A 26,753-nucleotide genomic window follows, 5' to 3' on the forward strand; every position below is an offset into this window, starting at 1 on the left:
AGATAACATACTTACAAATCAACTCTTTATGAGTTGATACTTCCCTACTACTACATTACATTACTGCTACTACTACTACACTACGCTATACTACTCTTCACTACTAAATACTACTACATTATTCTAACTATACTATACTAATATCTAAAAGACCAGTGGCATCTAGCCACTGGCCCTGTTGCTGCCGCCGCCGCTGCCGCCCCTGGTGCTGCCCCTGCTGCTGCCGCCCCGGTTGCTGCCCCTGCTGCTGCCGCCCCGGTTGCTGCCCCTGCTGCCGCCGCCGTCACCGTCCTTGCTGTCGTCGCCGCCGCCCTTGCCGCTGCCGTCACCGTCACCGTCGCCACCGCCGCCGCCGCCGTCGTCGTCGTCGTCGTCATCGTCCTCGTCCTCGCCGCCGCCGTCCGAGTCCTCCTCATCTGAGGAGTACTCCGACTCATCCGAGCCCTCGAGCCCGGAGCGCTCGACGGCCCGGATGTACGTCCAGACCTCCGCCGCGAGCCCCTGGGAGTCGTTTGAGTCGTCAGACGACTCACGCAGGGGGATGGAAGCCGGAGACCCCTCAGACTCAGAGGAGAACTCCTCCTCTGAGTACTCCAAGTCACCAAACTCCTCCGATGGAGGAGTTGGCTCACGCTTGCGCTTATTGTTCTTGCCCATGGTGGAAGCAAAAAGGAGAGAAGAAAGGGAAGCAACAGAGAACATCGAGAGATGTGAAAAAGCCAGAGAGACAATGGCGTTATTTATAGAAGGAGAAGGCAACCGCTCACCTCCAACCGCGGTCACTGAACAGTCGTAAAAAGCATTCAATAAGCACTCCAACTCGTCTGAAGACGCGTCAGGCGGCTGACGCCGTTTCACGCAACACAACACCCATTGGGACTCCAGTCAACAGCGCGGAGGGTATGATTACACCCGCCGTCACATCACATTACTACTCAGAAGCAGCCGGCTAAAACACTCAGCGTACCAAGCCGTCCCTTGCCCACACCCATTAGGGGGGACGTCCAGGAATTATCGGTATATTTTTCAAAACGGTCACATCTGTACAGGGCACGCAGTGAATACCTCAAGACAAAAATGAGATACCAGTAAGGATCAGAGGAAAGCCAAATATAGCCAGTGAAGTACAAAATATGACCGACAGAAGCGACGTGAAGACTAGACAGAGAACGTCCGTCAAACGTCCAATCAGTCACAGAGCAAATAAATTGCACTACCTAGCAAGATATGGATGGATTGCGAACTCGGCTGCTAAAGACAAAATACATGCTGACCTCTGAAGCATAATATTGATGACATAATGCTGACCTCCAAAGTATAATGTGGATAGATTCATGCCAATTTTTACAAAAAGAAAGGATAATTTTCAGCAAAGAGACACAAAAGGAAGACCTTCAAATGGATTATCCTCAAAAATCCATTTGAAGGTCGGGGGCTACACCCATTGGGTGCACCTCCGGTGCACCCTATGGATTATCATTCCAAGCCAAGATAGTGCCGACTTCTAAGGCGTGGGACAAGATTAAAAGGCCGGCCCTCAACCAAAACGCAGGAGCACAAATGGAAATAATTTCTGGGGAAGACCTTCGAGTAGATTATTTTCTAAAATCTACTCGAAGCTCGGGGGCTACACCCATTGGGTGCACCTCCGGTGCACCCAATGAAATTCAGAATCCTACAAATTGAAATGCCGACCTCTAAGGCACAAGCACGAAACAAAGCTTCAGTCTACGAGTGATCAAAGCAGGAGGAGACAATAAGAAGTCATTTTCTTCAAATCACCTGCAAGCTGGACCTAGGATCTTTGGGCTAATTACCTCTAAATTAACCCAAAGATCGGGGGCTTATGGGGGATAGATATCCCCCGGGTCCACTAAAAGAGTAAAAGACCTCACGAAAGGCCCAAGGGCCCGATAAATCGTAAGGTCATTCTTTCGTGGGCCTGGGGAGAGACAACCAGCAAAGCAGATCGACATGAGGCCGGATTGGTGCAAACCCGGACGACCCACAACGTCGAGCGAGTGACCACAACAGAGATCCGACTTTCCCGCGTTGGAGCCCCCATGCAGCGGAGCCATGCGGGGATAAGTCGACAGGGCTACAGGGAGATAAACTCAAGCGGTTCACTATATTTTAGCTACACATTGTTATCATATCCACATGTATTGCCCCTCGGTCGAGTATATAAGGCCTAGGGGGCACCCCTTCAGAACGATCGACCCTATTACTTAGCTACTTACATCAACTCTCTGCATTCTCAATTCAGAGAGCTCTCTTGTAACCTTGTCCATCAAGCATACTCACCAGGACGTAGGGTGTTACACATCTCCAAGCGGCCCGAACCTGCAAACATTGTCCACCGTCCCTCGTGCATCTAGCACGAACCATTTTGCTACAGTCGTTGACGCCGTCCTACTCCTAAAAACACCTTGAGGGACAACCCCGGGTGTGCGGTCGGACCCAAAACACCGACAAGACCAGCGACAACAATTCGAAATGATGGTAGCTACGACAGACCAGAAGGGAATGAGGCCCCAACTGAGGAGGCCACTAACCATTTCGAGAAACTCCTTGAGCCCCCCTGCTCGAACCATCTTTACCCCGCACCATGACTAGGGCTGGAAAATAAGCTCGAGACTCGCGAGCCAACTCGAGATCAGAGCAGCTCGGCTCGGAGCACCTCACGAGCCTCAGCGATTCGAGCCGAGCTTGATTTTTGGAGTCGTTAGTGAAGCGAGCCGAGCCAAGCTGAACCGTTCTGGCTCACGAGCTACGCCAACTATACTGAATTTATCAGTTTGTAGAGTCATAATGGATTATCAGTTCATTTCTTAGTCTTTAATAATGGATATATGACAATTTAAATTTTAAATTGCTCATAATATTCAATAGCGATTCTATATTTCATATTTAAATAATATTAATTTAATATATAATGCAATTATATTCACTAAGGTGTGACTGTGAGCCGAGCTAAGCTAGCTCGTGAGCCAACTTTGAGTCGAGTCGAGCTTCATCCTTGAGCTCGTGTTGTGGGTGAGGCGAGGCGAGGCGAGCTCGGTCACCCACCGATCCAGCCAAGCTCGACTCGGCCTATTTCTTGCCCTAACCATGATATCCATACGAAAAGAAAAGAAAGAGTGGATATATAAAATGAGGGTGGCCTACACAAAAAGTGGAGCTTAGGGTTGATGGCTCGACAGTATAAGTAATCAGGGTGCCAAACTCAAGAGTCATAGACCACAACGGAGAGCGGATCTCAGCACTAATAGTTTAGCCACCTCTCGGCTACAAAGTTATTAACTTATTAATATATAGAGAGCTAACTATATAGCCACCACATATAATAGGTTGACTATTTTTTAGCTGTAAGAATGTTGAATATTTATTACTAGACCCATTTCTACCACCCCATTCTCTCAGAACATGTTTTTGAATTTATGTGTATGGTCGGCTCCTCGTCGACTGATAATTAGGCTATTCCCAATGGGGTATCGCGCTCATTAACGAGATACCACATGTTTTTTTGATGTGGCAAGACGTTTAATATGAGGGGAAAAGTTGTATCTTAAAAATGATTGTTTTGGTACGATATCTTAGCTTATGGCACAAAAAATAAGTTTAGGTTCATTGTCATAGCACGGCATCATACTAATTAACTAGTTTAAACATATAAGTATGACATTGTATTGTAGAAAGTAGAGGGTGTACCTTTCTAACTGTTATATTTTCATGTGTGTGATATTTTTTAAATATTGGAATATGTTACTTTGGACCGTAAATAGTCTTAGCAGCTCGCTTCTTTTCTTTCTTCTATTTTCTCTTCTTGAATTTAGCAAAAAAATATATCATAACAAACCATCCTATTATACTTGCTCTAATTTATAACTCCGACACGTAAGATCCAGTTCAATCATTCTCGTTATCGACATCTCCAAGACTCCAACCTCGATGCTAATATGCTATGGCTAGTGACATGGAGACACATTATTTTTTAAGGGCTAGTTTGAGAACACCATTTTTTAAGAGATTTCTATTTTTAAAAGAAAAAATAACTAATTTTCTTAGAAAAATAAAAATACCATAGAAAAATATAATTTCCAAACTAGCCTTTAATATTGATCCACAGGTTTAACCCTAGATTAGGAGATCAAACTAAGAAATAAGTATAAATACGAATATTTTAAAAATAAAATTTATGTCCCACTTCCACCCCACCCCGCCCCAGCCCAGACGCGAGAATTGACCGCTGTCCTCGGCTCTGCCGAGGGGCCCGCTGTCACCCTTACCCCGCTCCCGGACCTCACCAACCCCGCATCCAATTCACCTCTGCGGCCCACTCGAGAACCCGACGCGTCCGCCCTCTCACCATGGACCGCGCCCACCGTGCTCCGGGGCACGGCCACTTTTGTCACATTCGTGCGCATCAAAGAGCGGTCCACAGACCCAAGTCCAGGCTAGCCACCGACGACCTCTCAACGCGCCGACCTCTCTGTACCGCGACGGAGATGCAACCGAGGCTTTCGGCGCCGAATCTCCCGTCCACCACCTGCCCCAACGGTCCCTGGCCGTCCGTGTGGCCAGCCGACGGTCGGATGAGTCTCCAGCGCGGCACGTGGCGGGCGAGCAGCGGCAGCCACCCCCGGACCCCACCGCTACGCGAGCAGCCAGAACCGCGCCCCGCATCCGACTGTTTCAATCTCGCGCGGGCCCCACACGCAGTAAATTCTTCTGCATAAATCTTGGACCAGCCCGCGCACATACACCTGTTAAACAATCTGGATGACAAGCGGCCCTACAGAACTACGCGACCCACCTGTCGGTGAGTGCTTTAAGGTAGCGGACTTGACGAAGCAGGACGTGGTGCCCGAGGAATAAGACAAGTTAACTCCATCTCACCACCGCCAGTAAACTGCGAGTCCTCCCATCCGTGCTTTGTCGCCTCTCTCTATCTTTCTCTCTCTCCTCTCCCACTGCCGTTCCCCAAACTCAGCCTCGGCTTCTCTTCTCTGGACGGGGGGCGGCTGCCGGCGTCGACCTTCGCGAGGAAGGAGAGGAGGCCGTTGGATCCCGCTGGATTCGATTGGATTAGGACGGGATAACCGCGGGCAGGTAAATACTGCTCACTAATTGCTTTCCTTCCTCGCGTCGATCCGGCCTATGAATCGCGAGATTGCTCTCGGTTCTAGCCGGATTGGATAATCTTTCCAAGGAGAGGCACTTCAATTCTTGGAGCTGGTTTCTCCTCCTTTCCATTTTCATGCTTTCCTCGTATGGTTTCTTGATCTCGTTTCTCGAAGTTTATGCACAAATAATATATCCCCCTCTTGCTGAATCTCCGTGGTTGCAGATGCGCTGAACTATTGCCGTGTGCAGTGAGCGATGGGCGACCTTGCTGATCTCGCGGGTGCGGGCGAGGCGGCGCGTTCGCATCTCGCCGCCGGCGGCCAGCGGGACAGGCTGGCGGCTCTGCTGGAGCTCGCGGCGGCCGACGACGTCGCGGGTTTCCGCGAGGCGCTCGCGGGGGGAGGCGGCGAGGGCGACACGGCGGAGCTGGCGGACGGAGTGGGGATGTGGTACGGCCGAAGCAAGGCGTATGAGCCGCGCACGCCGCTGATGGTCGCCGCGACTTACGGCAGCGTGGAGGTGGTGTCGCTTCTGCTCGCCCTTGGTTGTGTCGACGTCAACCGGCGCCCCGGCGTCGACGGCGCCACTCCGCTTCACTGCGCCGCCTCCGGCGGCTCGCGGAACGCTGTGGCCGTCGTCAAGCTGCTCCTGGGTGCCGGCGCCGACCCGGTAACTCCCGACTCCGCCGGTCGCTTGCCTGCCGACGTCATCTTGTCTCCACCTGCTTCGCCCGACGCCTTGGGCGATCTGGAGATGCTCCTTGGCCGCCGCCGAGGGCTCGCTGTCGCGACCTCGGTGCCATCGCTCTCGTCGTCCCCGCCGCTCTCGTCCTCGCCGGATGAGAGCAACAGGTCGCCGTCCTCGCGGTCGTCTTCGTTGTCTCCGATTACCGTCGACCGTGCCAAGAAGGAGTACCCGGTGGATCCGACGCTGCCCGACATCAAGAGCCGCGTGTATGCCTCCGACGAGTTCCGCATGTTCGCGTTCAAGGTGCGGCCATGCTCCAGAGCCTACTCGCATGACTGGACAGAGTGTCCGTTCGTGCACCCTGGCGAGAACGCCCGCCGCCGGGATCCTCGCAAGCACCCATACACGGCGGTGCCCTGCCCCAACTTCCGCCGCCCTGGTGGCTGCCCCAGCGGTGATAGCTGCGAGTTCTCCCATGGTGTTTTCGAGAGCTGGCTCCACCCGTCGCAGTACCGCACAAGGCTCTGCAAGGAGGGCGCAGCTTGTGCCCGCCGCATCTGCTTCTTCGCCCACGATGAAGATGAGCTCCGCCATGTGCCTCACAATAGTGGTGCAGGTCTGCTGTCTCCCCGTGCCTCTTCATCCATTGACATGACCGCTGCTGCTGCTGCTCTAGGGCTTCTACCTGGATCTCCTACCAGGCACTTTGTGCCACCACCTCTGTCACCATCTGCTGCCAACAATGGTGGAGGTGCTGCTGCTCATTGGCTCCAAGGTAGCAGGCTGCGCTCTTCTTTCAATGCAAGAGATGCACAGGCTGATGACCTTGGCTCGCTCCTGGAATGGGAATCTCAATACCTTGGAGCGCTCAGCCTCCCACAAAGCAGCCGATCCCAGCCCCGTCTTTCTACTGGTCTGACTATTCGTCCAACAGCAGTTGCTCCATCCTACCTCGAAGAGATGTATGCTTCAGACATGGCTATGTCGCCAAGGTTCACCAATGACCAAGGTCACTCAGTCTTCTCACCAGCACACAAATCAGCTCTTCTAAACAAGTTTCATCATCAACAGAAGGGCCTTTTGTCGCCTGTCAATACCAACAGGATGTACTCACCAAGGGGCCTTGATCCATCAATTATCCATTCTCCATTTGGTGGCATGTCTCCTCGGTCCCCTCGGACTATGGAGCTAACATCTCCCCTAAGTGTCCGTGTTGGTGTTGGAGCTGCTGTTACTCCGCGTGATATGTTGGATCAGTTTTCTTCCCTGAACAAGCACCAGGTGCCATCTGTGGGATCGCCACGGAATCTTAATGCCTCATGGGGCAACATTGGTACCCCAAAGAGTAAGGTCGACTGGGGTGTGGACGACGACGAACTAGTGCGCTTGAGGCACCCTGTGCAACATGGAAATACAGAAGACGAACCAGATGTGTCTTGGGTGCAGTCACTGGTAAACCATGCTGAGCTGAATGGCAAGAGGGGTGAAATGGCAAGCATGGCTTCTCCATCGATTAACAAGCCTGACCTGAGCTTTTAGGGTGACTCGCTAGATCAGTGTTATTGCTTCTTGGCTTGAGCAGCAAGATGCACTTGGAGCCGAAGTAACTGTCAAAGAGGCCTTTTGCTCTCAAGGTGGATGAAACCATATTTTTGCCGCGTTAGTTTCCGAGAAGAATAGTTATTTGTCCTAGTAAATAATAATATTCTTTTTTTATTTCTTGAAATTTTTTGTTCGCAAAGTCGGAGATGGTGTGGTCTTCAGGAAAGCATTTGCTCACAAATTGGTAGCTGAAAGAAGCTGTCGAGTATTGGTAAACAGCCTCGTTACCTTGGAGGTCCTAACTAGTATTCTTTTGATTAGTTCAGATGAGGTGAAAATTCATATGGTCGACCGTGAGAGTCGACAGTAATTGTGTTGATCTCTGTAACAAGAGAGGTTATAGATTTTTTTACCCCCATTTGTCAATGAACAATTTCATAAATACATTGATATTTCCAGTTTATTGTTCTTCTGATGAATACGTTTGTACCTATGTTTTTTTCCCTATTTTCTACCATGGTAGTTTTGTATCTGTGTCAATTCTATTACAATAAAGTCCCAAATTTGGACACAGTTCTTGGTTCTTGCCATGCAGGACTCTGGAAACAAATTGCTCAAGTGTCTTAGACACGCTCTTATCTTCTGTCGTAATGATTTTATCATGCATTTCAGAAACATTTTGTGGAAATTGAAATGTCCAGATTGTATAAGTAATTCCCTTCTCGCGGTAAAAGTTTCGTGGGTCGATGTCTGGTAGTTCCAAACTTGTGTCTTCCGAATTGGTAGAAAAACTGGGATATGGTTAAACTTGTTTGTGTGAGTGCATGACCATGACATGACCTCTTCTTCGCTTAACAGAAGATTGGTCAAGACGGTCGCCGCCTTCCCAACAGAAAGTTAGTTTCGGCTTCGGTCAAAAGCAGCGCACCGTTTTGGTCCGTAGCAAGTTCGTTCAACTGTCACGTGGCACCATGTCAGCAAAGTTCAGATCGAAGGTTTGCTACTATCAGCAATGCATCTCGCAACAAATTGGGAACATGCTGATGCAATGCATCTATATCAATCTGTTCACGTATCAAGATGTACTAAAACAAACACAAGCGATGTGCCGTTGATCCAAGATCTCAAACACCCTCTAGCTGAAACGAATCGGATGTACCGTTGATTCAAGATTCAAACATCCTCTAGCAGAACAAATCCGGAGGGCGAAGCGGGGGTATGTTAAATGGAAGCTAATGAATAAGTCATTACCCAAGGACTACATAACTGTTTAACACCCACCAGAGCATCGATGGATTGAATGTTTTAGCCAGAAGGTAGGATTGCACGTAATCAAACAACCAGCGCAATCATCTTTACGCCTTGTTTGGATGCTCTCGTATTCACCTCAATTCATGTGTATTGAGATGAATTGAGATGTAACTTAAACTAAATTATACCCCAATCCACATCAATATATGTGGATTAGGGTGAATACGAGAATATCCGAGACAAGGCTTTAGAGTTGGCGATGAGTCAAGCACTGGATGATGACTGAATCAATAGGCCAAGATGCAAAATCCCATGAATGTATTGAAGATTCTGTTTGAGAGCGGCAAGATAAGCCTCACCAGATAGACAGTGAAAGTCACTAGAATCAGAAACAGAAGCTCCAGAGGTGGCAGACAGCTTGGGACCTGACGCGCGGCGCCGCGCCGTGCCTAAGCAGCGGCGGCCAAATCGGCCGCCACAGCTGCGACAGCAAAAGTGTGGCGGAATATGGTAGTTTAGGCGTAATACCAAACAGCCCTTTGTGTCTTCAGGTGTGGCGCGCCGCGCGCATGGCTTAAACTCAGCCATACCAACACGATCAATAATCTCTAACATGTTTTGGTGCATGGGGGAGGAGGCCAGCGTCACAACGTTGAACATGCATTCGAAGAAAAATGATGGAAGACACCAAAGGAAAATTCATGCCGCAGTGCTTGGATGATCTGCTGTGGAACCAAGGTAGGCTGCAAAAGAAAACTATAGGATCCTTCGTTGCTGGAGTTCTCACCGACAATGGATATTGGAGAGCTTCGAAAGCAGGGGCCAGAGATCTAGCAGACAGTTGGAGAAGTCGGTTCAGAGTTCACGTAGATGACAGCCTCGGTGACGTCGAAGACCAACGTGACCGCTCGACGGAGCTTGGGTGGCGTCTTGCTCCGATGTGGTTGCATTGCGAGATCAATTAGACAATTACCAATCCTGAACTGATAGACATGGGCTGGAATCAGCTGTGCCCATGACACACCAGGGCCAGTGGGCCTAGGCCGGAATAAGGCCTATATAGCTGTTAAACAACAATGACATAAAATTGTGAATGGATCAGGCACGTGAGTTTATCATTTCGTTCAATGCAGCTTTGTTTTATTCTAGCTGTTGAAAAGATTAGACCTAATACAGTGGTGAGTTTTCCAGATTTCACGATAGAATCCTTCGTCGCCACTTCAGAAGAAACTAGGTGAGTGCCCGTGCGTTGCAACGGGAACCTACAATACCACGATAATTATGTACAAATAAGTTTATGTCCATACGATGCTACGAGGAAACACGTGGAATCGTTATCTATGTGATACCGCAAATCAAACAAAGCATAAAATTTATACACGTGACACGACTCCGTAAATCAAACAACATATCATAACATGAGACTTCTCGATCTAAATTAGATATATATAAATTTTACATGATCTTAAACAACACAGTGTTTTAATCCACTCATATCATAACCACTACAAAAATTAAAAATAACCACAACAACTTTCATCAAAAGATAGATACAAGTAGACTTGCCGGTGGATACCCAACACTCGTATCATAACCACTACATCTGAGTAGAATATGGAATACAAAAGATTACACATTCATATTTAAAATAGACGTAAATATGGGATATAAATATATGATAATACATCCATTCAATTAATTTTTATGCACCACGATGTATATTTTCTATTTATGTGGCCATTTACTTGACCAATGTCGTATTGACAGGCCACATATGCTTGTTTGCTTTACCACCGCAATTGGCAATAGTCATCTAAACACGTCACGTAAAAATAACAAGCTCTAGCTAGATAGTATAAATTTGGTAAGAAAAGGACGTAAATGAAGCTCAAATCGAACATCATGATAGCATGCACCAGGATTTTTTCTCAGAGAGAAGAATCCTTGCTAAAAAAGAGAGAGAACAGAACACACATGGAGACATGCATCATCCTCACCAAATTAGTGCGTCAGAAAATAAAATTATTAGTATGGGGCCAGTGTGATTTTTCATACTGATAAATGATTGCTCTTAATTGGTGCCTCTCAGTCCAGAAATGGCAGATGGTAAAAAACACACTATGAAAGAACCCAATATTTGTGGTAGATGAGCAGTTGTTTTATGTTTCTCGATCAGAAGGATTTACAATTTTCTAGTGCTTGAGATGGTAGCATCCACTAATAATGCATCATCTTACAATGTAATTGGACGACAACAAAATAATTCATAACTACCAATGTTTGACACACCTTGTAAGCACGGCAGTTGGGTTGCATTGCTCAACGAAAAATTAATGATCACCTATCACCGTTCTATTTTCAACTTATACAATAGGTCTACATCATTGGAAAAAAATAAAGGCGCAATGCTTTTACATATCTGGAAAACAGATGGTTGATAATTGATACTTGCATTCGTTTTTCCTATGCCAACACCATGAACCCAAGCTAGAACACATGAAGGTGAGTTGGGAGCCACAGTGTTGCCTTACCCGCCTTGGCCTGCCGCTCTCCCCTTTGTGCCCTTACCACCGAGCCGCTACTGATCCTAGTTAATACAATGTATAAAAATCAAATGGAGGTTAGAGCATATATCTTGAAATTAATACGATTTGTAAAACAATAACCATAGTTGGATAATTCATAACATGGGAAAAATTGTTTAGTATAAAACATAGATGTAGAAAGTATAGATGTAGAACGACAAACATCACTATGATATGCAAAATTTGTGTGGTAAAACAACATCGTAACACTAATTTTATACCACCATAGTGAAGAGACAACATTTGCTGGTTATGGTTGAAAACTATTTCGTACACTATTGTTGGTGATGACAATGATCGTGCGGCCTATAATGATCACGGCTATGTTGAGGCATATCAAATTCTTCGTTTGCCATAGTAATTAGGCCACAAGCAATATGAAATGCAGGAAAACTGTAGTTGGAAGTGCATATATACATAAACACTAAAGCAATAGTATATCTCTTCGTTTACATAGGAACATTACATCAGTTTAGCCATCCATATGTTACATCAAAAGCAAGATATATAACACATTAATTTAGGTTCTTGGTACTATCAGTGAAGACACAAAGTATACGAGCACAATCATGATGGTCTAGTTTCATAAAATAAGCATAATCATATAGGCTAAGCTAGAAGAAGCTCAACATATATCCCTTGCAATGTCACTATGAATATAGAAGCACGAAGATCCTTCATGCGGGACTAAGCTTAGGAGCAGACAAATAAGCATCCACTGCATGAACAGACAAAAGCAGAGCATCCTTTGTTTCCTAACTAAAAATCATCTTCGCTAGACCTGTGAAGGAAAAAAGATCACTATGTAAGATACAGAAAAAATGCCCAACAATTTTTTTTATAAATGGCAATAGCTTTGACATCTGTTGTGTGCTTGTATACTTCAGTACTGGTTGTACTGAATGTGGATTCCGATCAAAAAGCTAGACAAGGGGAACCATTAGTATGGGAAAACAACAGTGTAGAGTCCTAATAATAGTGCATTCCAAACTAACAGAAACATATCAACAGACATCTTACTCCTTTCTCATTGCCTCTGGATGCAAGCTGGCAATTGTCATAAGACCACTTGAGTCCACAAACCTGGAAGATGTGTGAGATTACGCGACACACATGTGGAAACTTGGACAACCACTAACATTTAGAATCTGTTAAGAAAAAATAGAATAAGATATATGTAATCTATTGCAGACAAGCGCATGTAACCAACACAGACCACATGCAATAGATTAGTCGATACAGGAAAAAACATCAAAGTTGCAGGCATCATCTTGGAAGGAGCTCACTAATCTGCTAAGTAAGAAATTCTGAAACTTGTATAGTATCATTTCATTGAAAACTTATAAAGGTACAACCGTACATGCATGCTTTCTAGGCCTCAGACACAATCTTACGTACTAAAATCTATCAAACTACACAAAATACTCACCATAGTGCCTTCCAAATACGATTGTTAAAGTGGCTTCTTGAATTAGATCAATAGTGACGCTAAAGTTCTCCATATGTATATCCTTAACAGCTGGCCCACCACCATTACCGTGATTTACATAAACAGGAGGCATTGCAACGCTAACTGCCTCCATCTCCGTGACATGCAATTGATATTGAACCTATACCACCAATACATAATAAAAGAATAGCATATCAGGAAAGAAGACATGCGCCTGCAGGTAAAAAACATGTGTATACAACCGATAATTGCATCATGTGGATATCTAAGTGGAGCCATCTGTATAATAGCTTACTTCAGCCTATGAACCTACTACCAAAAGAGTAGTCTGTCATTCAACCAAAATAAACACAATTATAGTATATTAAGACTAATTAGGTCATTCTAGTTAGCCAACAATAGTGTCGTTTCTCTTCGTAGACCATATTTAGGAGCCCTTTGGTTCAACTTTTTAAGCTAGCTTCATTGTTAAAAATTTGAAATCTCAACTAAGAGGTATCCACAACAGTAAATTTAGTCATACATGATAAATTTACTGGAAAACATAAGGTTCTTTTGAAAAAAGGCTCATAAAGGGAAAGAGTGCAGCACAGTTAAAAAAGGCTCTACTGAGGCACACGATACGATTCATGAAAGGTATTGTAATAGGTAGAGCACAGGAGAAGAATGGAGTACCGAAGTGAAGAGGGGTGCTTATTAGACTCACCGGAAGACGACAGCGGAGACAGAGTAGCACTCGACTGAGGCAGGAGTCCTGAGCAGCAAGGGGCGCCTACTCTCGCAGTCATCATCATTGGTGTCAGCTAGAACGCCGCCGGAGGAGACGTGGATCTCCATGTGCTCGCTCTGTCCCTGCTGGAGCAAGCACAATCGAGGACGACAGGGACATGGATCGGCTGGTCACTATTTGCCACTTAGAAAGATGTTCGCATGATTCGAAAAGGGGACAGAGGACAGCAAGTACCTTTTATTTGGTAACATGAAGCAATATCAGATTTGATAAATGGTTTATGCCACAATTGATACATGCAACTACCACAAGGGCGGCCACAAACAAACTAAACTGCTATATGCCAGCATGATCAGAGACAACTACATAGTGCCAAAGGTTGTAATAATAAAATAAACAAAGTAGAATTTACATACCTAACAGGTCACATGTGGCAGTATTTGATGTTGCGTCCAGAATTTTTGGAGGCGGTTTCAGGGTAAATCTGAGGTGGTTTCTGCTCCGTGGCACCGTTAAAACAGAACATCATTTCTGCCAACATGTTCAGAAATTGCATACCTCATTGAAGAAGATCAAGTAACATTCTGCGCGTGCACACAAAACAAAAAAACATGGGGTCGACATTTAGCATACGCATTGTTTCCTGTTAACCAAATCTCAAAAAACTTCAGCCACCTCATATGCTCCTAAAATGGCACCCTGCCACCAAAGCAGGTTGAAGAAAAACCACAGTACAGGGATTTCTAGTATTTCTCGAGTATTGGTGTCAACACTATGATCTGTAACATGGCAAAATTAATCACACTGACATGACATACGGTTCATATATCTCATTCTAAAAAAAGTTTGAGAAGCTAGCACCTTATTTATGTTGATTTGTTGGTCTGCCTCAATGCCTCATGTTGGTCAGCCCCCATAGTTATATTGTGGCCAGAGACCATCAATTCAGTTAGAAAAAAGATCAAGGATGAACCATGTTTCAGTATGCATGTTGATATATAAATAAATTCTAGGGTGAAAACAGACGAATATAGATGGATAGTATGTCATCCTGTATCCTACCCTAATGTATTTCAATCAGATTCGGGATCGAATACAACTATGTGTGTAAATAAATAATAATAAGTTCAATAGTTAAAATGAACTAACCTGATGCCCCTCTATCACATGACTCAAGGAACTCCTTGAGAAGTTGTTGATAAAACTCAGAATCATCAATAAGTTTAGGATCACCTTCCATAATGTGCCCCTGAGTTATAGCAAAGGCGATGAAATAAGCCCAGGTAGTGTAGTCCGCATTATATCTTCTATTTGTACAAATAGTAGCATTCTGATAGCAATGTTAGTGTGACAGATAAATAACCAAGGTTATGATAGAAAAGGGGAAATCATCTCAGGGGAAGAAATGAGCTTCAATTAACTACAGGTCGTTACACTTCAATAGACTGAAGGAGACCAAATAAAGTTTGAAATATTTTTAAGGGAAAATGTAGTAAATGCTTGAACCTCCACAACTGTTCCAGGTTCTCCCACGTCCTGAAATATGAATAGCAAGACTTAAGTTAGCCAGGTGCACAAATGACTGGTGGTCCTTAGTGATAGATGCATCGAAAATACCTTTCCAAATACTCTAACAGCAGATTTGGTCAAGTACATCCTGTTAATCATCCAGCTTGGATCTCTCATGTAACCAGCAACTTGATCAATAATGTTCTGTTCTCATCCTGTTAATCATCGTGGGGGTGGCATCGCCGTCTCCGAGCTTGCCGGGGGGAGGTGCTTCTAGTTATACTCAAAAGTCAAATGCTATATTAATAGCTAGTGTCCATTGCAAGTAACAACACTACTGAAACAAAAACAGAATGCAAATGATCTTACCTTCTAGACCCCTTCATGTATCCAACAGCCTAGACTCTCTCAAGGCCATAATTTAGTGTGTTCTCAAGTCTACAGAATAGTTCAAGATATAAAACAAAGAACATCTCAGGATATGAGATTATAAAGAGCAACACAAGTGGCGTTCAGAAATCAGTATAGAACATTTTCCAGATTATCACAGAGGCAAGAATAATTTAACTTGACCAGAGTACTTTGAGCCTCATTGTAGCGAGCCCAAGTGACTAGGTAAAGGTCATCAATGATGAAGAGCCCCCAATAACACTAAAACGAATAAAAATACTGCTGTAAACAAGAACGTATAAATAAAAAATACTATAATTCTATATTGCCATAATGCTTGCATATGCTTACAAATTCTTCCAATAATACACTGACAATAAATTTTTTAAAAATGAAGCACAAAGTAAAGATTTAACAGATTGCAAAGCAAAATTTCCCTCACACATCCAAGGAAGGAATTAGCAGCATTAGCTCTCAAGCCTGGCAGGGCGAAAGCTCTTTGGCGGTAACTAAGAATGTAGAGAAACAAGCCTTGATTTCATCATCATTTGCAATAAAAATATGACAAACAATGAATGAAACACTTAGAGAAGAAAAAAAGTTTGAGAAGCTAGCACCTTATTTATGTTGATTTGTTGGTCTGCCTCAATGCCTCATGTTGGCAGCCCCCATAGTTATATTGTGGCCAGAGACCATCAATTCAGTTAGAAAAAAGATCAAGGATGAACCATGTTTCAGTATGCATGTTGATATATAAATAAATTCTAGGGTGAAAACGGACGGATATAGACATGTCTAGAGGGATTAACTCAACTAAGGATCAGCATGCTATTCTGGTTCATGTTCAGGTGTGATGTTGCACGCCACCATCAATTCATCATCGCCATTGTCAAGATCGCCAACGATAGACATGTCTAGAGGGATTAACTCAACATCACAATGTGTTTAATGGATGACGGAGGAGCAAGAAATGATTGATGGGTTTTTCACCCTTAGCAGGGAGATGCAGTTGTCGGGGTTGGAGCCATTGGGAATGCGCGACACTTCTTGAACCTGATTGTCGTGTGACAGGACCTCCCACTGCGGCCACAGCAATGGCAAAGCAACCATTAAAAGCGTGAGCGTTAAATGACGAGCGTGATGTGGCCGCGGGTGGTGACCGTCCAGACTCCATGGTTCGGACGAGCGGCACCGTGTACCTGGAAGCACACTTTCTTGTCGCGGCCAAAGGCGAAGACATGGTCGCCGAGACGGGGCAGCCAGATGGAGGTGGCAACGCTGAGGACAACGTCATCGGGCTGTCCCGAGTCAGGGAACAAATTGAATCTGCAATGTTAGTATAGTATATATATGTGCAATAACCATCGTATGAAAAAACTGAATTTTACACAAAGTCGTTAGACAGGTTCGCCATCGCAGCTTCCTTGGACCTGAAAAATAACGAAACCAGAGCACTAGGATTGATCAAGAACCTCGGATTTGACGGAGCAAAGGCAACAGAAGCAAAAATTCCGAGGAAACAACAAGGCGCCTATTGCAAATCAAAACCAAGGAAGCAAATATCTCTGCCTCCATCTACGGTGGACCATCCTCTATAGCCCCATTGCGTATCTTCGCCTTCCTCTCCTACAAACCAAAACCAGGGAAGCAAATAATTATAGGATTCTTTAAGACGGCAAACCAAAACCATCACCAACCAATGCTGAGCTTAGCAACGTATTCGAAGACACGAAGCATGCAGAAGCCAACACACCATCCGCTCGAACTGCTTGAAGACAGTGAGGTCCACGCCACCGTTAGCGCGGGCAGTGGCTGGGGGCTGTCGATGCCATGGCCAATCGAGGTGGTAAGGGACGTCGACGATGTCTTCGGAAGCTGCTGTGGCACCTCTTCCTCCTCTGCCGTGAAGACCATCTAGATCCACGCCATGGGGAGGAAGCAATCCCTGGAGGTTGTATGGGCGTCGGGTCCGCCATGCGACGCCGCCAGCCACCCGCCCGCCGCAGCTAGCGGCACAACGGCCAGGCGTACGACCACGCACGCAGGTCACAGCACCGGCAGCCCGCTGGGACCAGCCTTGCTATGCTACTCTGGACTCGATTTCGCCATCGCATGACCTAGCCACCAACCCTGTCGCACTCAACCACTCGAGAAAGGTCGACGGCGAAACGAGCGGGAGGACGACATCGATCGTGTGGATTCGCGGTGGACTCGCGCCGGTTTCTGGACCCTTCTCCAGACCTGTGTCGTCCCGTCCAGAGGGTGACAGGGGGCAGGTTGTGTGAGGGTGGCGTCGGGAAGCGGGCTCGGGGGCGCGTCGGTGCATCGGTGAGGACGTTCCGCGACTTTGTGGCGCGGTCTCGGGAGTGGCACGGCGTCGGGCCACGATCTCGGGAGTGGAGGGAGCGGTTGCTACGTGAGAGGAGCGAAGCAGGAAGAGGTGGCTACAGAGGGAGCGAGCTAGGGTTAAGCTGGGTTGCTGGGGCAGGGGACGAACGCGGGCCATTGGATGGTACGGAGGGAGCGAGCGCTGCCGTCGTTGCTGGCGATGAAGACGCTGACCTTGGTGGGCCCCCGCAGCTGGATCACGGACGGCTTCACGACGCTGAACACGAGGTCCCACCGGCGGGAGCTGTCGCCAATGGAGCCGGGTTTGCCGAGGCGAGGCGGCGGCGGCAGCGCTCGCTGTTGGAGATCCATGGGCGGGCGCGAAGGGAGCACGGGAGGGAGCGGCTGCGGCGCGGCTGCGGGATCCGTGGGGGATGCGGGATCCGTGGTGGGGGCGGGGCGATGCGTGGGGGGTGAGAGCGTGCGCATCGGACGGCTGAGAGACTCTAAAGCGTATTGGACGGTTAAGATCGTCGGAAGGCAGAACCAAGCAGAGGCAGCCTACCCTTAGAGCCTTAATAGGTAGTATAGATTTCGAAGACAAGCTTTTGGGGGATTTTATTTTTTATTTTTTAGAGTTGGAGTCGAACATTAAGCACTTAATTCGGTGTATGCATAACCAAACTTGAATACAAATCAAATGCGATACACTGTATTTTTTTCGCCTGCAGTCGACACTCGGGTGTTATCGAACCGTTTTTAGGAAATTTTTTGACAAGCTTGCATGGAAAGAATGAATTTCACAGGCAGAGCAAATCTCTACTGAATTTCCTGGTAACCCCTCCATTTTCGATGTGCCCAAAGTTGTATCTTCATCGCCACTTAGAGCCGCGAGGCACCCTATAATTCACAGTTTAAGGCATTTCAGCCCTGAAGTACAGACAGAACATGAGTTCGGATGAACAAGTACTGCCCCTCGAAACAAAATTTGCAGGTAACCAAACGTACAAACAATAAAATCCGAGGAACGAAAATCAATTGTAGTGTTGTTTAAATGCTATTGTACCAGCTGGTCCCATGATAAGAATTACACAGGACTTCAATATGAACAAAACACGTTCTCTACAACTGTAAGTAGCCATTCCGAAATCCTTCCTTGAGTCCTGGACCTTATGTAGTAAGCACCTACCTGAACAGATTCAGATCAGAGTGAATGAAAGCGGTGTGGGATATGAATGGGACATTAGGATACATTCCACAAAGAGCGCAGCGCAAACACTCAAGCACTGTGAAGATCTGTATGAACGCGATAGACATCCAGAAGTACTGCATTGGCTTCCCCTGATAAACGATGCTTGGCATCCAGGTACACATGGTGGCCACTGCTTGGGAGCCAGTGTCTAGAAGGATCGCTAGGATCACATGGAACCTCAGAAAGTGCGGCGACCACTTCCGCCTCACAACGAAGAAGTACACTGTCATAAATATCACCAGAAAGAGCCACCCAGGGCACAGAGTCATGGTGTCGATGAAGGTGTACAACAGCGAAAACCCCTGCAAGTAAGTGTGCAGCTGGTAGATCACGTCGGCATAAGACCACATGTTGTGCAGTGGCAGCAAGTACGGCACACAAGCTAGAGTTCTCCACCACCATCTGGGTTTGGATGTCAGCTCAGGGTAGCTGAAAGATGCCAGCGAGGATGCCCGACAACTAACGGACCTTGGATGCTGATTATGCTGCCCTGATAGTGATGGCATGCCCTTGAGAGAATTCTCCCTTGGGAATGATATAGGCATGCCATGATGAATGGAATCAGTGCCAACTGAAAAACACAATGATGAAAATCAAATCCATTATAGTAACTAGGGACAATGATCAAAGAATGGGACAATGGAGCGTATAGATAAATCATGGCCATTAAAGAAATCAGTATACATAACACTTGCAAAATGGTTTCATTTCCAATGTCATTCTAATCATAAAAAAGTACCAATGGAGATAACTAAACCAAGGCTTGAACTCCATATCATGCTATATACTTTGTTGATAATATGATGTGGCTGGAACTCTGAACAATTCAAATTCATATCCTGTTTAAACGATTGTATTTTGTTTATTACTTTGCATTGTCTTGACCATGTGCCAACTAAACGTTACATTGTTTTTTTTCAGCAAGCCTATGTCGGAAAATGGACCCTCGACAAGTAATCGAAGGAATAAAGATCCTAGAAGTGCAAAATTTTCTTTGACATGGAACACCAAGTATTGAACTGTCAGGACTCAGGCAGAGCCCAGAAAATCAGCAACACCAGATTATAGCATCTAATACAGGACTATAAGTTTATGATGATTGATGACACTTAGGGCTAGTTTGGCAACCCCATTTTCCAAGGAATTTCTATTTTCCCAAGAAAAATGTGGGTGTTTGGACTCGCGGTCCTAACCAACTAGTGAAGTTATGTCATGTGCCCCAGATCCAGATAGTGATGCGAGTTGACACAGGCGATTTATCCTGGTTCGGAAAATGCAAGGCCCTGCTTCCAGCAGAGGGGGATGAAGCTTATATTACTCGCACCGAAGTGATTGTAGTAGGGGTTACAAGCTGAGCGGGAGAGGGGAAGGCCCTAAGTCCCTATAAATGATTGAGGCAAGTGCCAATATCGGATGCCAGGAGAAGACTACGAAATGTTCGCCTACCCCTAGAGAGGTCGTAGACTAACCTATTTATATGCCCAAGGGGAGCGCATCCTTGTAGACGGGGCATGCTTGCATGCTGTGGAGGGTGTCTTCGCGTCCTGTAGACAGCATGGCCTTTGTACTTTGTTATTGACTTGTGCTTGATTGTTTCCTGCTGAGAGCCGCGACCGAGGCCGAGGGCTCGGTTGTGTCCCCGAGCCCCCCTGAGAGGGGTTGCACATACCATAGTGGTTGACACAGTGCTTAGTATGGGAAAAGGCTTTTTAAGGGATGCGTCAGCTTTACTGTGTCCGATGACGTTGGGGACGTCCTCTGACACAAATATCGAGGGTAGGATCGGGCTAGGTGAGATGAAGGCATGCCCGATGTCACGACCGAGCCTTCTTGCGATTCGATGACGCGTGCCACAGTTCGAAGGAGTGGCCCTTCGCGGGATTCGCGCTGGGGCAGGTAGCCGAGGCCGGGCTCGAGCGAGGCGGAGTTTTGTCCTGAGGGTGAGCTTTGCGTCGGGCGAGACGGAGTTTGCGCCCGAGGGCTGGTCCGCCCTTCTGTCGTATTACATGTCTTGTCAGGGGCTGGCAGACGGCGTGCGTGTACAGTGGCGCGTGCGTAATCATGCTGGTGAATCTTTGACGGGACTGCGGTCTTGTTACCGTTGTACAGCTGTAACCCTGCGCGAGGTAGGTACGAGCATTGAATGCGGCTATCCCCCACGGGCCTTCGGGCTTGCTTTGTCCTTATCGCCTAAGATAGGTTCGGGCGAGGCGAACATGGCGGTCCTAGGGCGAGGGTGCCTCGGGCGAGGCGGAGACTCTCCCGAGTATGTGACCTACTCGAGACCGAGCTCGGGTGAGTCAGAGATTTTGGAAGGCCTTCGTGGGGAGCTCGGTCGGGACAAAGTTTTGTGGGGATGGTCATCGATACGAACCTCGGGTGAGGCGGAGTTTGTGATTCATGGTCCTCGAGGATGTACTTCAAGGGTGTCCCTAGGGTTTTAAGCGCGTTTTTGGGGGTGTAGTTTGGTACCCCTAATTTATCATACTCGACATAAAATTAGTTCATTTTTCTCTTGGGAAAATGGAGTTACCAAACTAACCCTTAATAGGAAACATAATATTTGCCAAAAATAACATACTCCCTCCATCCAATGAAATAAGGCATATATTTTTTTGACAAAGTCTTTAGAGTGAAACTTTGACCATTAATTTCTTTTAAAATATGACATCAACAAAAACAAATTAAGCATCATATTAAAGTATTTTTAATACAAATTTAAGTATATGACATGCATACACTAAAAAGATATGTTTTATTCTTGAATTGTTGGTCAAAGTTTTAAAATGTTGACTTTTCTAAAACATGTGCGCCTTATTTTATGTGATGGAGTATAATGATAAGGTGAAATGAATACGCCAGCACACACAAAAGAATTGACTGGAGAAGCATGAGATCAGTTTAGCCGAGGTAACTCCACCGGCTCTAAAGCATAACAGTATTTCTTGAGTTATATTTCAGTTATCCTATTCTGGACATTCAATGGCCCAATGTGTTTTCTCCTATGTCATGCATGCTTACCCATACTCAAGAGTGACAAGATAGAATTATGAAGCTGAGCAGCTGTTTTTATAGACTTTGCTAAAATACAGGATTCAGAATTGACAAAGGTGGTACGTGCTCAAATTGCCTGCAGAAAAGAATAACTTAATACAGTGCTAGTCAGTATAACAATAGTACTGTTTGAGCAGAAGCAACATGCATGAATAAAGTGGAATAGTTTAAGACAATATTTTGCTTCGAGGCATAGAGTGATCTATGTTTAAATGGAGATCTTTGGGTATCAGATGAAACGTTCAGTTCATAAGAAAAGAAGCAGCTTGATGATATTTCGTCTAGAACAAGAATTATCAATCAAAAAGGTTTAATCAAGAAGACAAAATAAAAGGTCGAAATTGAAGTGGACCAAAAGAAAATATATTTGTTGTCTTCATACCACGTAGAGCTCTTGCCGAAAAATGATCCGTTTTAACATGAAACTGGGTGCTCTTAAAACTTGATGATCTACCAGGAAAAGCTAGCAACTGAGCATTTCCAACAGAAACGCCCTGACATAGAACCATTTTGCATCAGCACCGCCTGAAGCAGTAATCTGCGCATACAAGTAAACGAACTGAGTGTTTGGTCTGACACTGAACCATGTAGCGGTACACGACGCAAACCCAACGCAGATTAAGTTATTTATTAGTTCAATTCGACAAGCAGGCTGAAACTTTTGGACACCAAACTGAAGCGATGAAGTTTAGAACATTTCAGAGCTAACTGAAGCCATGGAGCCAACAGAGAATTATGGAAAGCCGGCGAGAACAGACCAACGGCTGACTTAAACTAATAGAAATCCACCGAGGAGCATACGGCGGGGAGAGGAGAGAGAGAGAGAGGGGCACAAGTGATGTCTGTGTGTACCTAGGAAGCAGCCGAGGCACGCTCACCGCGGCGGTGGAGAGTCTGGTGAGATGGGAAGGGGCGGACGGAGGCCGATCTGTGCCGTAGCTGGCTCCGCTGGACCGGACTCCGGAGCGGGCAAGGGACGTCCCCCAAATCGGAGAACACCGGAATGGGGAGGCCGGAATGGGGAGGCCGCGCCGCCGCGGCGTAGGAACTAGGAAGAGATAGGGTTATGCAGCAGCGGTAATCAGGTATCTGGAATTCACTCTCGAATACAACATGTCCCCCTGCTCGCGCTGGGCTCGAACAAAACAAACAGGCCCTAGGAAAACATAGGCCCATTTGCATTCGGCCTGCTTTGCCTTTGACACCAAATAGAAAGTTAAAAGTTTCTGTTTCCAACAAATCAATATTACCATTTGGCCGGCCTGTTCGGCTGCGAGAATAATGTAGTGTTTGGTTTATGATCGAGGTCAGGCAGAGCGACCCGTTCTAATTTTTGGTAGCGTTTAGTTAAAAGAAGACAAGAACATACCGTGTGATTGGTTGCTCAGGCTACTCCGTCCAGGCCGACCGTTCTTTGGCATATGTTTGGTTGGTTGCAGAGCAGAATGACGGCCTGTACCCGCTCATGTAGTGTAGGTTTTCTTTTTGCTCATCTGCCACCTTTCCGGCAGACTAGAGGCCTGTTTGGATAGGGGCCGCAGCACGACACACCTGCGGCGGTTGATTTGGACACCACATCCGCGGTAGCTGGAGTGTGGCGCGGTGTGACGCCCGAGCCAGTCTGACGCGACACGGACATCTAGCACCTTAGTAACCAATCACGTAGACATTGGCTCTAAAAAGAAAATATTCTTTTAATATGTTCGAACTCACGTTTTTAAAATTTGAAAAGCATTTTTGCTCGTGAAAATGTGAAAATGGAACAGAGTTATTCTATCTTTTAAACATGGAACAAAATTATTTCATTCTTAGAAATTGAAACGAAATCATCAAAACCATACACATCCAGCCTGATTGAATGGTTGCGCAAGCACACGCACACTCGCGCAAGCTTGGCCGGTGAGATACGCATGTTTTGTGCGTACTTGCTGGTGCAGATAAAATGACTTGTTTTGCATTCGTCCATACAGCCCGCGCTTTTTAGATGCAGGCAATTAAATAGAAACTTAGATAAAGTTAACGCATATGGTGGTTCATGACGAGGTTGTGTTGTAGCAAGCACTGTAAATTGGCTACGGTATTTTGGCAAGAATAAGTGGCTGCATTTTTTTGGAAGAATAAGAGGTTGCAGCAACAACAACAGTCGTAATTGTATTCTCGCGGACAAACATGTCCGAACTACGTAAATTTGTAGAGATTAAGGTAATTTCAAGGTGAGCTTGTGTTGTTGGGACCATTAGTCGCGCTATAAAGTCTTTTCGTCCTTACTATTGAGCTGCATGCTTCCTGCAGCATTTTATGCCAGTCTTGTGGATAGATTTGTTGATTTTTTACTCAATAGATAACCATGATCTATGAAAACGTTAATAGTTTTTCTTTTCGGTAAAAACATATCAATAGGGTTATATATGAAGGGTTTGTGTGCTATGGTTGATTGACACATCTCATAACCTAGTTGTCGCCTCTCTTTCTAGGCTTGGCCTATCTCCGGCAGCTTATCCATCGACTTACCCATATTCAAACTCCACTCTGCGAACAGTGCATAACAGTGCAAAACAGTGTTTTTGGATAAACTTTAGCTAGACTACTACAGATGACCTTACATACGCCTAAGCCGCTATCATCCTTTGTCTACACTACATGAAAACAGTTAATTTCCGTCGGCCAGGAACCGACGGGAATAAGCATTAAACCGACGGGAATAAGTAATTTCCGTCGGTTTAGGGCTTATTCCCGTCGGTTGTCAGCCGCCAGGCGTCCCTTGTCAGGGATAAGGTTATCCCCGTCGGCGCCTGACGGGAATAATTAATTCTCGTCGGCTAGTTAGTGGCCGACGGGAATTAAGGCTAACTCCCGTCGGTTTTACTGGCCGACGGGCGTCACATATTAATTCCTGTCGGTTCCCCAGGCCGACGGGAGTTATTAATTAATTCCCGTCAGCCCTACGTGGCCGACGGGAATTAACTGGGCCGACGAGCGTTAGTAATTAATTCCCGTCGGTTCGACCATAGCCGACGGGAATTAACTGGGCCGACGAGAATTACCCTATACTGTTACAAAAACAACACTAAATTAGGTCATTATTTCTGCACACATAACATAAATCACAGATAACAGCCACATTACAAACACGTGCATTTAGAGATACGACATTCACAAACACATGCATTTAGACATAAACACATGCATTATAATTAAAACGTCCACCAACGAGTACGACATAGTATTAAAACATAACATCCACCAACATCCACCAACGAGTACGACATAGTATTGAAACATAACATCCACCAACGAGTACGACATTTCAAACATAAGTTCAAGTGTTTAGAGATAACCACCACTTGGGTGGTTAGAGCTTTGACCGCTGCCGCCACCACCACCAGGAGGAGGGAACACGAAGAGCGAGTCAACAAATATAGTCCCTACTGCTGGATCAGACCCACTACCACCCGCTTCAGGCGTAACCTATACAAGTTAGCAAATATCAACATGTTAAATGCAAATATCAAAAAGTATACAAGTGTATAAATTAATCGAGAGTTATCAAACGTACCCTATCTCCAGGTGCAGGTATATGTGTCGGAGGGGTGTTGAACTGTGGTGGTGGAATTGGTGTGTTTGCAAATTGGCTCCATTGTGGTGGCGGTGGAAAATTTGTTGCCATGCTCTGTTGCTGCATTAACTGTTAAACACATATGTGTTACTACTGAAGATGTTGTATTGAAATATAATAATTTAGAGTTCGGATTATGTGTACTCACTTGATACATCACTTGGTTATGTGCATTGCAAGCCTCCATAAATTCGCGTTGTTGTCTCATCTCTTCACGCATCCTCATAATCTCCAACTCCTGCTCGTTCGGTCGACGAGAGCATGAGCTACGGGAAGATGAACCCGTCCTCTGAGATCTCACCGACGACGAGTCAATGAACCCATCGAAGAGTGTGTATCTATAAGTGATTCAAAAAATGAGATTACTGCATAATCAATTTAGTGTCAACCATATAATTTCATAAGTTAGAGCTTACCGTCCATGCGCTTTGCCACCACCACTTGCGTACACCACCGAGGGATCCACCGGTTCATGGCGCCAGTCGAAGTCAGGGCCATGGCGACGAACTATCTCCTCCCCATATGCCGCCTATACATCATTCACAATCTTACAAATGCAGGAATTTATATACTTTGAACGTTTGAACTTTTGAGCCAAAACTCACCAAGCGATCCGTGGCTGTCTGGCTGCAGAGCTGGTCAGGGTTGTTCGGGTCTAGTCCTTTGTGGCCCTCCTAGTAGACCTCAATGTCACTAGGCTTTTGGCCACTCGTAGCTTCCTGTATAAACAAAAAACATTCATAAGAAATCCGTTTTTCGAGTCCATGATATAACCAAATTGGATGGATCTTCCACCCGTTTATTTGCTGATCGACATAGCTATATCAAACTTACCATTCTTTTAGCTTTTCGTATAATGTTGTCATCGCCAAACTTGTGGTTAGGATTGGTTCCTCGACATTGTCTATGATGCGCTGACGCTTTCTGGAAGCCTTCGGAAGCCCAATATCGACACCAAGCATAGTACGCATCAGGCACGGGCGCCATCCATGGAACCATCACCTGCACACACAATGTTACATATTATATCAATCACAACAATCAATATAAAGGGTAAAACAAATTGAATACTAACCTCACGATATTGATCCTCAGTCAAATATATCTTTGAGGACCCTTCCTTTTTATTCAAGGGGTCTGCTTCTTCCGGATGCTTTTGAAAATACAGGTTTGTAGCCTGAATTCTCGCATAGTATATGGCATCCTTCACCAGCTTCTTTGCATTGTTTTGG

The 26,753-nt window shown here is 45.8% G+C and overlaps 2 protein-coding genes and 1 non-coding gene across 4 annotated transcripts; 1 reads left to right on the top strand and 2 right to left on the bottom strand.

The window, feature by feature from the left end:
• Positions 1 to 4,923: 4,923 nt before the first annotated feature.
• LOC100279507 (uncharacterized) lies at positions 4,924 to 7,926 on the top strand. 2 transcript variants are annotated; one of them, NM_001348950.1, is made up of 2 exons: positions 4,924 to 5,112; positions 5,351 to 7,817. In NM_001348950.1, exon 2 carries the CDS (start codon positions 5,383 to 5,385, stop codon positions 7,351 to 7,353), a length of 1,971 nt encoding a protein of 656 aa, NP_001335879.1. In that variant the 5' UTR covers positions 4,924 to 5,112; positions 5,351 to 5,382; the 3' UTR covers positions 7,354 to 7,817. The 2 variants fall into 2 exon arrangements, with proteins under 2 accessions (NP_001335879.1, NP_001145979.1); NM_001152507.1 differs by having other exon boundaries at positions 5,020 to 5,112; positions 5,377 to 7,926.
• A 7,779-nt stretch (positions 7,927 to 15,705) lies between these two features.
• Positions 15,706 to 15,824, bottom strand: LOC111589903 (small nucleolar RNA SNORD14). Its single transcript, XR_004851709.1, has one exon. It is a non-coding gene; the product is annotated as a small nucleolar RNA SNORD14 (small nucleolar RNA).
• A 2,735-nt stretch (positions 15,825 to 18,559) lies between these two features.
• LOC100273053 (uncharacterized) lies at positions 18,560 to 22,968 on the bottom strand. The gene is made up of 3 exons (NM_001147502.1): positions 22,758 to 22,968; positions 22,288 to 22,443; positions 18,560 to 19,422 (listed from the first exon to the last, which is right to left on the bottom strand). The coding sequence occupies exons 2-3, from the start codon at positions 22,412 to 22,414 to the stop codon at positions 18,785 to 18,787; spliced, it is 765 nt and encodes a 254-aa protein (NP_001140974.1). The 5' UTR covers positions 22,415 to 22,443; positions 22,758 to 22,968; the 3' UTR covers positions 18,560 to 18,784.
• Positions 22,969 to 26,753: the final 3,785 nt, after the last annotated feature.

The sequence above is a fragment of the Zea mays genome, chromosome 7, assembly GCF_902167145.1.
Source record: "Zea mays cultivar B73 chromosome 7, Zm-B73-REFERENCE-NAM-5.0, whole genome shotgun sequence".
NCBI classification, from domain to species: domain Eukaryota; kingdom Viridiplantae; phylum Streptophyta; class Magnoliopsida; order Poales; family Poaceae; genus Zea; species Zea mays.